Source organism: Lycium ferocissimum, chromosome 8, assembly GCF_029784015.1.
Source record: "Lycium ferocissimum isolate CSIRO_LF1 chromosome 8, AGI_CSIRO_Lferr_CH_V1, whole genome shotgun sequence".
NCBI classification, from domain to species: Eukaryota; Viridiplantae; Streptophyta; class Magnoliopsida; order Solanales; family Solanaceae; genus Lycium; species Lycium ferocissimum.
The window spans coordinates 38,327,457-38,342,444 of NC_081349.1; the positions used below are offsets into that span (position 1 = coordinate 38,327,457).

Sequence of the window (14,988 nt, forward strand, 5' to 3'; positions counted from 1 at the left end):
TTAATTTTTGTCCCTCATATTTGTGGTCTTTAATTTTTGTTTGCCCCCGTTGCTCATTTAATGAAAAATATTCAGTCCTGCTTTGTTCGGCATAAGTTTTGTAACATTTTTCTTTTTCAAAACTGAATTTAAGTTTTACCTCATTTGGCACAAGTTTTGTAGGAATTAAGTTATGACACATAAGTTGTGTAGTACTATTTTTCAGATTATGTCAATTGTTGAAAGTTTTACTTTCTCCGTCATAACTTGTTATAATGCATATACCGAAACTAAATGTAAACTTTCCCATGCGGAATCTAAACTTATGCCGCCCAAAAGTTCTGAAAGACAAAAATTAAAGACCACAAATTTGAGGGTTAAAATTTAAAAACCACCCGAAAATACGATCATTTGTGCGAATATTCTTCCATTTCCGAGTTAATGTAATGAAAAATATTTCAAACTACCAACTCCCTAACGTGACAATTGTGTTTTAAACGGAACTCATAGTGATTAGTCCATTTCTCACTACTTCCAAATTCAGAGATATTCATTTACTTGCACGTTTTTTCCAGTTTCAAACTTTCAATTACTCATCTCCTCTACACTTTTTTCCTTTTTTTTTTTGCTTTTCCAATTTTACTGGAATTCAAAGAGGAGAAAAAATAAAGTTATGTCAGATGCTTGATCTGTGGTCTGGCCGGTGCCGGTGGTGGCATGATCGCTTAGCTCATTACATATCCTCTCGAACCATTTGACTTCATATTCGTAGTATGTAGGAATTTGCAAGTTAACCAATTCAGACATGTAGTGTTTGAAGTTAGACTTTGTCGTCAAACTTCAAACAATTCATATGGTTGAAGCCAGGGGCGGAGCTACACTAGCGGAAGGGTGTTCGCTACACTAGCGGAAGGGCGTTCAGCCGAACACCCTTCGCTGGAAAATTATACTGTATATATAAGTAAAATTTTATTGAATTTGTAAACATATCGTAAAATGAACACCCTTCAAATAATAGAAGGAGTTAGCCCAGCGGTTAAGGGTGTTCAAAATGCCGTTAGGGTTGCAGGTTCGATCTCGAGTTTCTCGCTTTGCTGCGCCTACTTATTTTTAAAACGAGACAGACCAAATGCTAGCTTGATTTACTTATTTTTCTTAATAGAAAATGGAGTAGTCTATGGTTTGAATACGTCACAATACAAGGCTTTTAGAACAATAATCTTATTTTTAATAAATTTATTTTAGAAAAGGGCCAAAACCTTTAAAAAAACAATAGAACAACAAAAATTCTATGACTTAGCTAATATTAGGTAGTTAGATTTAAAATTTATGTGCATCCGCTCATCAATTTTTTTAAAATTATTTACTACTTGAAAATTTGAACACCCTTAGAAATTTTTTTGGCTCGCTTAATGACGCTTAGGTATTTTAACCTAAACTTCAGTCATATGTAACTTCAGACACCGCGGTTATATTTGAAGTTGCTCCAAAGTGGAAAGAAGTGTAATTTGTTTTTAATATTTGAAAATAAATCACACTTTCAAAATTAATTGAAATTTAACCATTTTTCCATGTGGAGATAACACTACCAAAAATGAAGTTTTTGCACGCATCTTATTTACATTTTACTGAAGATATTAGTGAAAGAATGGGAAGGCAACGGATACAATTTTGAACCAATTACTTTATATTCGTAGTGCGAAAGAATTTGCAGGTCTACCCAATTCGAAATAATTCCAAACATGTAGTGCCTGAAGTTAGGCTTTGTCACTAAACTTCAAACAATTCATATGGTTGAAGCTCAAAGTATTTTTACATAAATTTCAGCTATATGTAACTTTAGACATCGCGGTTATGTATGAAGTTGCTCCAAGATGGAAGAACTACAATTTTTTTTTATAATTAAATAGCGATGTCAAAATAGAAGAAATGAGAAAAGGAGGGAATAGAATTTTTTTTTTTCGCTTCGGAAGGGAGGGAATAGATTTGTAGATGAAGAAGGAGGCAAATTGGAAATCAAAGTCCCACATAAGATGATAAGAACAAGTAAAAAATTTTCACGAAACTTTTTTTTTTTTAATTTATACAGCTACATTCTTACGATTCTCGGAGGACCTATATTTAGCTTTAGTAGATGCGTCGACTTAAATATAGGATAAATATAACGAAAATACACACAAAAAATTGAAAATGCTATATTTATGAAACAAAATCTATTCCAATTTAAATTAAAATCGAGTAGTTAATGTTCCACGAAAATATACTCCCATTCCGCATCATCAATATTTCGTTTAAAATTATTTACAAATTCAAAAAAAATTGAATTCAAAAAGTACATTCATATTTTTAACCAAAAAAAAAAAAAAAAGTTCAAAAACTAGTTCATCAATAAACTTTGAAAAATAACAATATCAAACCGGTGAAGTTCGTTTTAAACGACGTATATATATGAATTCATTTGAAATATCGAATTCAAGTTGAGTTCATAATTGAGGTAATGACGTTTTCACTACAACTTTTTATTTTTCTGAAATTTTGAAAAATATAGTCAAAATATATGAAAAATATATCCAAATATAGTGGAAGTTAATTTGTTTTAAGTAATATTGAACATAATAATCAAAAATAAAATTAAAATATAGCCAAAATATAGTCATAATTGAGTTTATAATTGAGGTAACAATGTTTTCAACCAACTTTTTTTTTTCGAAACTTTTCTAAATATAGTCAAAATATATGAAAAATATATAAAATATAGTCAAATTTTGAACCAATTAATATTGAACATAATAATCAAAATACAAAACGAAAATATAAATACACAGTGAAACGTAAAAATTAGTATAGAATCTTACCTTTTGTTGGGAATTAGATTTGAATTATGAGTGGGAATTAGATTTGAATTATGAGTGAAATTAATGAGTAGTTAATTAGAGATAAACAAGGAAGTTGAACTATTATAAAACTGATTTGAAATTGGAGGAAATTAAGGGATATTTGGGCATAATGACGTGTATTTAGGGGGATAGGAGAGAGGGACGTTTGTTTTTTTTAAATTGTGGGAAGTTATCAATGATGGTAAAAAAGTGATAGCTATAGGAAGAAATATGTTATATTTTAGCTACTAAATATAATTATTGTAAAATTTAGTTATGTTCAAATTGGAAAATCAAAGTCCCACATAAATTTTACTAAGAACAAAGCCTCATAGACTACGCTAGGCCCGAATGTGGTGGAATTGAAGGGTCATTTGCACGATTGTCCTTCAAAGGCACTGGTCTTTAATTTTTGTCCCTCAAATTGGTGTTTTTTAATTTTCGTTCTTTGCTAAAAATTCCTTGAATTCGGGTTCTAACCCCCCACTCAGTTAAAAATTTAAAAAAAAAATCACAAGGTAGAGTTTGGATTCGCAAGGCAAGCAAAACTCTACCTCAGGCAGAGTTACAAATCTCTCCCTTGCGAATCCAAACCTCTGCCCTGCGAAATTCCTTTTTTTTCTTTTTTTACTGATCTGGGGTTCAAACCCAAAATCTCAGGGCATTAGGCATAGGGAATAAATTAAAGACCACCAATTTGAGGGACAAAAATTAAAGACTAGTGCCTTTGACGATCAATCCGCCGGGGGGGGGGGAGGGAGTGAAAGGAAAGGCCCAAATAGAATGGGCTGCCTATCACTTGTGGATTGGGTAAAATTTACAAAAATTAACTCAATCAACAGCCCATTTAACATTTAAACTCAATATAAACATCTTTTGTTTTTATCAACCCATTATAACCACCTTCCACATGATTTTAACTTTTATTAGCCAGTCAAATAGTTAGGAGTAAATGTAGGATTTTGATTCTAATCACAATTTTTTACGGGTTAGGATACGTATATCTCTCCATCTCACACAGTTTTCTCAATCAGTGAAATTTTACTCTAGAGTTTTTTTATTCGATTTTCTCTGGTTTCTCACAAGAGTACAAAGACATGAAGAGAAACGAGAATAAATCTATCCCTTTGGATGCTATGGATGACGATTTCTTATAAATCACTTCTTGGTATAATTGATGTGTAAAATTGATATAAAGACTGAATATACGGTGTACAAATCACGTTTTGGTATAAATGATGTGTAAATTGAATAAAAAGACTGTATTTTTTTTTTTTAATCATAACAGGTGCTTTCTTGGTATATTTGATGTGTAAAATGGATATGAAGACTAAATATCTGGTGTATAAATCACCTTTTTTGGTATAATTGATGTGTAAAATGTATATAAAGTCTGAGTATCTGGTGTATAATCACTTTTTAGTTATAATTGATGTAATTTTTATTAACATGAAATTGTAATTTTTATTCAGCTTTGGGATTTTTATATTCCTCGTGAGGATTATTTTCATACCGGAGGACTATTTTAGCGGATTAGTGAAAAAATGATATTTTATTACTATTTTAGGGCTATTTTATCTTAAACATGCTTCTAGGGCTACAAAAAGTAATCAACACTAATGGGCTACTATATACGTTTTTTCCCCTAAAATTTACACAAATGACCGCGTTGAAGATCATTTTTTTGCACGGATTGCCCTTCGTTTGGGGTGGTCTTTAAATTTTGCCCCTCAAATTTGTGATCTTTAAATTTTGCACCGTGTTGAAATTTTGCCATTTGGAAAGATAAATCACACTTCCAAAAATAAAAAATAATTGAAATTTATCCACTATTTGAGAAAAAGTTTTTCACGTGGAAATATCACTTTTAGTTAAACATAACTAAAAGTCTAAAGAAATTTCTTATAAGGCACTGGATTTCATAACCCCAAAAAAAGCTTTTATAAAGATGCTTTAAGGATTAATTGGCACTTGAAGGTCTTTCAAAGAGTTACATATTTGCCCATCATATTATGTGGGGAATTGAAAAAGAAATTAAGTACATCACTTCAATATTTACATAGGTTTTTGTTTGTGTACTCTTGCTCGTTAAAAAAAAAAAATATATATATCTTCAAGACAAAGAAAAATATCCAATGCGAAAGTTAATCTGAAGGAATTATCAAAGTTATGCGAACGATAAGTTTTGTAAAGTTTATAAGGCATAAGAAAATTGAATTTTATTTTCACAAGTTATGCCTCATTTTTAATGGCAAACTTTTAAGTTTTATCAAAGTTAGGAATTAAGTTATGTGGCATTTTAACAAAAAAGTATGCGTTTAGCGAAATTTAAACTTGCCTTTTTTTTTTAAAATTTGATCAGCAAGGTCAACCTGTTACGTGGGTGTTAGAAATTTTAAAGATTTACGAGGTAAAATTTAAAGACCACCCCAAAAGAAGCATTATATCGCCCGTCAAGATTAATATTTGAAAATAAATCACACTTCCAAAATTAATTGAAATTTAACTATTTTTTCACGTGGAAATATCACTACTAAAAGAAGTTTCTGCACGGATTTCCCTTTTAAACGACTTTCATTTTTTCCCTCTCATTTAGTTTTTGTTGTCCTCTTGCTAGTTTAATGAAAATATCCAAACTAAAGTTTTGTAACATTTTTATTTCCGAAAATTGAATTTTATTTTTACCTCATTTGGCATAAGTTTTGTAGGAATTAAGTTATGACACATAAGTTGTGTAGTACTATTTTTTAGATTATGTCAATTGTTGAAAGTTTTACTTTCTCCGTCAAGCTTGTTATAATGCATATAAAATTGTAAACTTTCCCATGCGAAATCTAAACTTACGCCGCCGAAAAGTTCTCAAGGTTAAAAAATTAAAGACCACAAATTTGAGGGTTAAAATTTAAAGACCACCCGAAAATACGATCATTTGTGCGAATATTCTTCCATGTCCGAGTTAATGTAATGAAAAATATTTCAAACTACCAACTCCCTAACGTGACAATTGTGTTTTAAACGGAACTCATAGCGATTAGTCCATTTCTCACTACTTCCAAATTCAGAGATATTCATTTACTTTACTTGCACGTTTTTTCCAGTTTCAAACTTTCAATTACTCATCTCCTCTACACTTTTTTCCTTTCTTTTTTTTTTTTTTTTTTTTTTTTTTTTTTTCCAATTTTACTGGAAATCAAAGAAATCAAATAAAGTTATGTCAGATGCTTTGATCTGTGGTCTGGCCGGTGCCGGTGGTGGCATAATCGCTCAGCTCATTACATATCCTCTTGAAACAGTAATTACTATTCCTACTCTCTATTTCTAAATTTTCTTAGCTTTATTTTTAATTTATATGAAAAATAATTACTAAACTAAAAGCTTTTGTTGTTTGACTTTTGTGATCTCAGGTAAATACTCGGCAGCAAATGAATAGAAATTCTAAGACATTGAAGAAAACTGTTGGAACTATCGATCAAATATGCCAGGTGTTTGTTTTTTTACTCCCCCGGTCCCAATTTAAGTATTTTACTTCCTTCTTTGGTCTGTCTAAAAAAGAATTAGGTTTATTAAGTTGACAATTCGAACATATTAGACCTTCGGTTCAAAATAAGCGTCCACCTAAACTTTTTATGTTAGTTCAAAATTAGTGTGCACTTATATAATCAACAAGGAATTAACTTTATTTTTCCAGATTTGTCGTTATTTACTCAAAGCAATAAATAGGTAAGAGTCAAGGGTAGTTCAGTGAAAATACCTATTTTTTCTAAGAGTTATTATTTTCTTATAGGAGTTAATGTTCTCGTAAGGGTGTGAAAAAAGCTAAATGAACACTTATTTTGAACTAGTGGGGGTACCTGAAAAGTTAAAACCGCAAAGGACATATTAGTACATTACGCACATTTTTAATTTAGGACAAGAAGATTCACAAGTCTCATTTTATTCCTTAAACTTTGTTTCCTAGTCAAACTAAGACACTTAAATTGGGACAAAGGGAGTATTTATTTTGTTTTATTGCGTTTTTCGGCTCCATTTATATCAAAATTAACTTTATTTACTTTTGATTTCTCATTATTAGTTTTTGTGTTTACTTGATCTGCAGGTTGTAAAGCAGGAAGGATGGGATGGGCTATATGGTGGATTAGCTCCATCGTTAGTTGGTACGGCTGCATCACAGGTGAGGCTTCTTTTTTGCTTATGCTAATGTGCGCAGTCGTCCTGTAAAAAATGTCTTTGATTAGAATATTCGGCGGTTAGTTGCATGTGCTTGCTTGCTCATCATCTGTTGGGGATTGAATTTACATTTGCTGTGATTCAAAATGTTGTCTTAGCAATTGTTTCTGCTTTCGTCTTCCGAAAAAATTGGGAAAATAGAAACGACTGACTATAATTAGACTTTTTAAGTTTGAGCGATGTGAGTACTTGTTGTGAAGTTAAAAAGAGAAGGAAAATATGGAGGAGTGTAGAATGATTATTGAATTTTGGTAAAGTTGATATTACTAAGAAAGTACTTGAAGTTAGTTCGTGAATAGGAGTAGGCTAAGTAACAAGAGATAGTAAATTTGTAAAATTACTTACATTGATCTGTATTTTGAGTGGTAAAGTAGGTAACATACTGGCAGAAGGTAGCATTGTGTTATAAGTATTGGGAAAATAAATCTGGATATGTGGTCCCTTAAATCCTGGAAATATGTGCCAATCATGCATTTTTGATGTGATGAATTATCTGAGTCGTTCACGTAGTTATTTGTCCTGTGTCCTGCTTATGAGTTTTTGACATAGTTGGTCCTTAGTATTATCACCCGTTCTCAGAATTTGCAAATACAACCATCATTAAGAATTTCATAGGTAGAACAAATAGAACTGTACCTAATAAGAGCTATATTCTGCGTTTAAGGGAGAATATCCAACATTAGCTTCCAAAACTTGAGTTGGTCCTTCGTGTAATACCTTTTAACATTCTTCGGGGCTAGTTAATGCTAATATAACACCTCTAACTTTTTAATCGTTTAAATACGATCAAGATTGACATTTTTGGTCTCCATTTAATAACCGTCAAAGGTGACTGGACTTCTTATATTCCTATTATACATTCAAAAACATAGTAGGGCTAATTGTTTTAAGGTATTGCCTGCCTATTCGATTCGTTTTCGTATCTTCTCTAATGATAACTTTCTTATGGGTGGATCCAATAGATAAAGCTACTTTTTCAGATTTAGTCTATCATAGTATTCATAGTCAGCTTTCTCAAAAATAGTGCTCATAGCCAGTTAGGGAGTATGTAGGTAGAGCTATGTTGCTCGGACTCTTCAAAAATTACCGCGGGTGCGTGCCGGATCCTATAAAAGTGATGAATTTTTGGAGGATCCAAGACGGTTTCTGTGATATTTTTGGAGAGTCCAAGCGACATAGAGGTAAACTACTATACAAAGTGGATTGTAATAAAGTTATCTGATTTCAGTCATGCTTCTGATATTACTAAGTAAGACTAGCATATTACTGAGAAAATAGTTGAAATTAGTTCGTGAATAGGAGTCGGCGTGTTTTCAGTCATGCTTCTGAAATCAAAAGAGCTAAGCTAGTAGGCATTAATAGGGAAGCTGCAAAAGTACTAAATGCAAAATGCATTCCTGCAAATAAATTAACTGGGATCTATTATAGGTTTGGATATGTATTTTGATAGTAGCAGTTGCAAGTTACGCAAAAGTAATGCGGCAACAGAGCCAAACAGATGACGCAGCAGTGGATAGTGAAGCTTCTAAGCAAAGTGCGAATATATGATGTGCAGCTCTTTTTGCCATGAGGAGTTCAATAAATCTGATTATAGCATCTCTGACCTGCAAAGTAGACTATATGACTAAAAAAACTGTCTGCAACAATATTAACTTTAGTCACTAGATAGAAATTTGTACATTAGACAAACCAACTATAAGTGTTCAGTAATCGCATTAACTCCTGCTTTGTGTTGACGCTTTGAATCCATAATCTACATATATAGTTGCAGACATACACAAATAAGCAAATCAACTTCCCGCCAGCTTTCTGTTTGATTGTTTGGGCTTTCACTGCCTTATACTTACAACTTTGCCAATTTTTTTCCTTTACCATCAATTTGGCTACATAATCTACCAGCTGCAGTTCAATTTTTCTTCTTCAGATACATGAACTGCCACTTGCTCATTTTTGATAATCTGATCAAAACATGCCACTAGACCCAAAAAAAAAAAAGGTTTGCCCTCTCAATCTGTTATCCCTGTCAAGTCTCTCCATGAATTTGTATACTAGCTCCTTATATTATTATCTTTATTCTATTGAAGATACCCTGTTGTATTGCGTCAAGCTCTGCCTCTTCCCCATGTGTCAATAGTTCTGTGTCAAATCCTTCTCTCTTATGGCTCTGGATGGAAGAGTATTAGAGTGGTAGCTCTCTGTATCTGGGGAAAACCAGTTGATAACGTGCGACTACATTTTCCCGCTTAATGGGCTGGTCAAACAGCCAGCAAGTGGGAAATTCATCGTGCTTTGACAGCTCTTTTGGGTGGAGACGGTATTAAATGTGGGTCATACATTTTGATTTTTTTTTATGGGTGTTAGATTTAATCATACTTAACGGATTTAGTATGTTAACGGGTTTGATTTTTTTTATGGGTGTTAGATTTAATCATACTTAATGGATTTAGTATGTTAACACGTTATATAAAGGATTAACTTAAGTTTAGGTTGATAGTTAATGGACCAAATGTGTCAAAAATCCCCCTGCTTATGGCACAGGAACTAGTAAACTTTGATGTAGAAACTCAAAATTCACGTAATTGCCTTTAATTTCTGGACGAGGAGTATATAAATTTACTTCTAATATTTGTGACTTATAGACATCATGTAATATAAAATACGCAACTGATGTTTGTCTAGTTGAACATTGATCATGGACTGAGCTGAAGATGCTTTACCTTGTCAAAAGGGGTATCACGTCCTCTTAGTTTCCCTTGCCAATAAAGCATTATGATGATAATGCACTGCGTTTTGGGATAGATTTCCTTGGCTAATAGTTCAGCAACAAAACTATTCTGTGTGTGGTTGTCAGATGTTAATTTTCTTGCCCTTTTGGATGACTCAAAACTCAATTATGTTTTCGATATACAATTGATGATTTTTTGAAATTGACCATTGCCCAGACCGATGTTCTGTTCATTCACAGTCTATTGATGCAGCATCTGGTCTATCAATCAAGATTTCATTTGTATAATATGGGGAACCCATATGTATTGGTCCCAGGGAACCATTGCATAAGTGAGTATGCTTGCTTTAGTGGTCTTCTTATATTCCTTTGACACGTGGTTAGATGAAATTTGAATAATCAATTGACAAACCTCAATCTTCCTCATAATGGAATATTTTGCTAACTTTCATTTTGCTGTGAATGTATATTTTCTGTAAATGCCTTTTCTTTGTTGTTTTGTGGTGAAAAATATGATCCCTTATGTATCTGTACCTTTCTTGGTATAGGGTGTTTACTATTATTTCTACCAAATATTGAGGAATAGAGCAGAAACTGGTGCATTTGAACGTAAGAGAAAAGGAATTGGTGATGGATCAGTCGGAATGTTCTCATCACTTCTGGTGGCTGCTTTATCTGGGTAATTTTCTTTTCTGTTGGATATTAGTTTCTCATGTCTTCTTTTTTTAAGCTTGGTAAATTTGTTGTATTGACAACACCGTTAGCAACAGGATTCTGCCACGGTAAACTTTGATTCTTGTCGAATTATACCTTATCAACAAAAAAAAAATTAGAAGAAGAAACTTCAGATTCCTGTTTTTATGGAATGGTACTCTTTTCTTTTGATTCAAAAATTCAGTTGGCGGTCTTCCATGTATAATATTGATATTCTTATTATCAAGACAAAACTTGTAAAGCTTTGACGAATAAATTTATCTGGTTAAAGTGCCATTTGAATATTTTATTTTTTCTTTGTTAATCATGAGTGTTTTGACTTTTCCATGTTACAGGTGTGTTAACGTGTTGCTGACTAATCCCATATGGGTAGTTGTTACACGCATGCAGGTAAAATCCTTGGGGTTTCTCTTTTACCTCCTACGAGAAAGACTATGAAATTTGGTGTATTTACTTATAATGTTTTGGTCTTAGCACAGGGACAAGTTTATTGGTGTGGGTTGGTCTTTGATTCTTCGTCCTTTAAGTTGTGGAATACGATCAGTTTCAACTTTCAACACTCTCTTCTATGAGCTTTTTGCTCTAACTTATCTTCTGGGGAATTGTTGGAAGTGCCATATAGATATAGAGCTATAATATTTCTTCTGGAGAGAATAGAAGTCTTCAACTGCTTAAGATGAAGGCTTGTGGCGTAGATAAATGAGCTCTATTATAACTTGTCTTTGACGGGATTATGTTGAGCTTACATATTGAAGCAAGGGAAGAACAAGTAGAAAGATGTTAACTTGTAAGCAGAACAAGGGGATTCAGTTAAAGATAAACTAAAGTCACCAGAAATAGAGGATTGCAGCCATTTATAGGTCAAGAATGACAACAATGTTGCTTACTATCTAGGTAATGAATATTCAGAACGGTAATTAGAAGTTCGGTTTTCGGCAGGAATATGCAGAGTATGCTAATCTTTTCGATGTATTTCTGCTAGGACTCATTAATTCAACGTTGAATAAATAGTGAATTATTAAAGGGTGCCTTAGCAACCTTTGCAGTAGCCTGACTGGTAATCACGGTTTTAAAAAAGAGGGGAGAATGTGCAAAGCTTTCAGGAGTCATGTAAAACATCCTTTGTTAGTTGCAACATTGAGGAGCTTCTCTTTTGAGGAGACCAAATCATCATATTCTGGCTGCTTCTCCATGTAATATCAAATAGGTTTGTCAGATTGAGGTCAAATTTTCATCTTACAAAGTGGAATTATTGCAATTATAGTACTGGTTATGGACGACATAATTTCAAATGATAAATAAAGTGGATGGTTTATCCAGTCATTTCGAATGGAAGATATTGGTCCATGGTTTATTGTGTTGTTGAATATTGTGAGTGGAAGTAAATGCTGCTTCGGTTTCAGTTACTGACATTTTCCTGTGCTTTTGCTGCTTCCAAAGATGGAATAATGTCAGTTTTGAAGCTGTTGCGTATTGATCATAAGTAGAAGAATCATCTGAGTCATGGATGTTATAGTATTTCGTTCAAAACTGTTACTTTGATATCAAAATGCTTCGTTTTAAATGTATTACTGACTGCCCTGTTTGATGTTAAAATGCTTCGCTTCAAAAGTATTACAATTTGGCTACATACTGGTCTTCTTCATGAAAAATTTCTCCCTAACATAATGTCGCATAGTTGATTTTCTTACATTTATATCTCACAACTATTGTGCAGACTCATACAAGAAAGGATAAAGATAACCACACAAAACCTGTACCATCACAGGGTGCAATCTCTGCTGTGGTTGAACCTCCTTCCTATGGGACAAGCCACACTGTATGTACTGAATTTTTCCTAGTAAAAGGATGTGATTTATGATGCATTCTTAATATGCATACCTTGGGTCTAGGACTGTAAGATTTGCATACTAAATCTATATATATATATATATATCTTTCTAAAGGTCATCTCTCTCTTTTTTTTTTTTTTTTTTTTTTTTAAAAAGAAGAAGTTATTCAATGTTTTAACTAGCATTAAAGATTAGTTGACACTTTGATGCTTCATTTTCTTCCGTAACTAAATAATTTGAGAGCATAGTAGCATTGTGGGAAATGATGGTTTCTGAAAGATTCAAAATTTTAATTTTTGTTTTTTTTTTTTTTTTAAATCTGAAACAGAAAATGTCTTTGTGGCTTTTGTGTAGGACGGGTGTGAATCTATGATAGTACTCACCTATTCTTCGCTGATAAAGCATACAACATAAAGGTTATGCCGATCAAACAGAAGCATACATTTTTTTTTTTTTTTTTTTATAACTGACAAATTCCCTAGAGCGAGTGGCACACGGTTCGAGACTCAGTGGTTAATGGGCCCACCTCTCTACCCTTCTCTACTTAAATGTCAGGCTTTTTTTAATGGTAGGGTTCGAATCGATGACGTGTGCTTTACCCATACATCACGTGTTGCGCTCTTACCACTAGACTAAATCCCTGGGGCCAGAAACATAAACTTTTTTGGCCATGCTTTTTTTTTTTTCCCCTTGATGAGTAATTATCTTTTGTGCCCATGTTTTACAGTCATAACCTGTACCTGTAATTTTCTAATAGGTAACACTTGTATCTTTCAGATTCAAGAAGTCTATGGTGAAGCTGGAATTTCGGGTTTCTGGAATGGTGTTTTCCCAACATTATTCATGGTATGTGAGAACTTACTCTAGTGAGTACTAAATAATGGTTCCTGATCCTTCTCATTGCAAAGTACAGGTAAGCAATCCTTCCATACAATTTATGCTATATGAAACCTTGCTGAAGAAGATTAGAAAACGACGTGCCTCTAGCAATAAAGGTGCCAATGATGTCACTGCTTTGGAGGTAAACCTTTGTCCCTTTCTCTTGTTCCTCTAGATTCTTCTCTAGACTTGTCTTGTCATTTTAGAATTCTCAGCTTTTCACATGTCAATTATTGGAGCTCATGTGTTTAGTACTTTTGCTAGATATTTCTACTTGGAGCTGTGGCAAAACTTGGAGCTACGGTTGTAACGTATCCTCTTCTGGTTATCAAGGTACACGATTGTTCCGTATGGAGAAAGTTCGTTTTCCTTTGCCCTTTTCATCAAACTTTTCTCATCTTTTGGATTGATGTGGCAAACAGTTGATGCAAATATGAGCCCTCTAAAAGTTGACTCATATATTCATCTTCAACTGCCAATTTCTACGGTCCATTTCACCTTTTGGTTAATTTAGACAACCAACTATTGAACTACATGCCCATTAGTGCGTGGATAATTGCATCTTTTACCTTTAAATTTTGTTCAGTCCGTCTTTTTCAACATCAGTTTCATTTGGTCCCATTAATAATTTCAGCCAGCATAATTTGAAAGGGTTTCACTATTGCTTTTAGCTATATGGACCTCCACAGGACATTAACACAACATTCCCAGTTTTAACTTTTTTGCAACTGCCAATGGGAACAGTTGAAACACAGAGTAGCAGCAGTAGTCGGGTCCAGATAAGTTCTGTGCATGCAGAGTTGGACCACTATCCAATACTTGAGTTTTTCATCATAAAAGTGCTTTTCTATTTTGCAGTCAAGACTCCAGGCAAAGCAGGATATTTGTGGGGATAAAAGACATCATTATAAAGGTCAGTGAATTTGAAATTTTGAATTACTCTGTTTCTATACTAGCAACATTTTAAAGGTTACCCTATTTTTATCTTTTAGTTTCTATATCTTAGACATTTTGTGAGATGATACTGGTAAATGCAGTTCTATTTGTATCAATATGTTAACTTACATTCATAATATTAATGAAACAAAATGCAACCTGCAAGCACTTGGGAATTTGGGTTAGTTTATCTAGATTAATCTTAACTGAAACTCTTGATGACACATATTAGGTTTCCCATGTCTACTTTTGGGACCTTTCTTCGGGAAAAAAATGCTAGTAATTAAGGTTGCTCTATGCAATTTAGGTACCCTTGATGCTATTATGAAGATTATACGCTATGAAGGCTGTTGTGGATTTTACAAGGGGATGGGCACAAAAATTGTACAAAGTGTTCTTGCTGGTGCTATTCTATTCATGGTCAAGGAGGAACTTGTCAGGGGTGCTAGGTGGTTATTAACAGGGAGTGCCGCTACTTCTATCAGATGAAAGCCTCATTGGAAATTGAGTCTCTTCCTTTGCAGTCTAAGCAAGGTGTGCCCACAAGAAATACCTTCAGATTAAGATGGATACTTTGTAATCACTAGCTATAGTTTTTTTTAAAAATTTAACGGTGGTTCCCAGACTAGCTTGTGGGCACCTCCGCTATTCAGCGGGATATCTGCTACCTTCATCAGTGCAGATTCAGTGTCGTAACTAGAAACATTACAATTGACGAGTAGTAATGATTGATCATTTTATTAGTTTGTTGTGTCTCCGTGGCACAGATTGGTAATATCTCGGTTCTTGATCATAAGTCCGTTCTTTGGTCACGGCGTAC

At 33.3% G+C, this 14,988-nt stretch overlaps 1 protein-coding gene across 2 annotated transcripts; it reads left to right on the plus strand.

Moving 5' to 3' along the window:
* The first annotated feature begins 470 nt into the window (after positions 1-470).
* On the plus strand, positions 471-14,774 carry LOC132068370 (peroxisomal nicotinamide adenine dinucleotide carrier). Of its 2 annotated transcripts, XM_059461939.1 has the most exons (12): positions 471-642; positions 6,057-6,147; positions 6,260-6,337; positions 6,952-7,026; positions 10,356-10,486; positions 10,857-10,911; positions 12,239-12,340; positions 13,131-13,199; positions 13,267-13,374; positions 13,497-13,565; positions 14,091-14,145; positions 14,476-14,774. In XM_059461939.1, exons 2-12 carry the CDS (start codon positions 6,067-6,069, stop codon positions 14,655-14,657), a joined length of 1,005 nt encoding a protein of 334 aa, XP_059317922.1. In that variant the 5' UTR covers positions 471-642; positions 6,057-6,066; the 3' UTR covers positions 14,658-14,774. The 2 variants fall into 2 exon arrangements, with proteins under 2 accessions (XP_059317922.1, XP_059317923.1); XM_059461940.1 differs by lacking the exon at positions 471-642 and having other exon boundaries at positions 6,026-6,147.
* The last annotated feature ends 214 nt before the right edge of the window (positions 14,775-14,988 follow it).

Coding starts and splice junctions, on each gene's coding strand:
- LOC132068370 (XM_059461939.1), top strand. CDS start 6,067: ATGTCAGATGCTTTGATCTGTGGTCTGGCCGGTGCCGGTGGTGGCATA. Junction 6,148..6,259: donor TTACATATCCTCTTGAAACA/GTAATTACTATT, acceptor TTGTGATCTCAG/GTAAATACTCGGCAGCAAAT. Junction 6,338..6,951: donor CTATCGATCAAATATGCCAG/GTGTTTGTTTTT, acceptor CTTGATCTGCAG/GTTGTAAAGCAGGAAGGATG.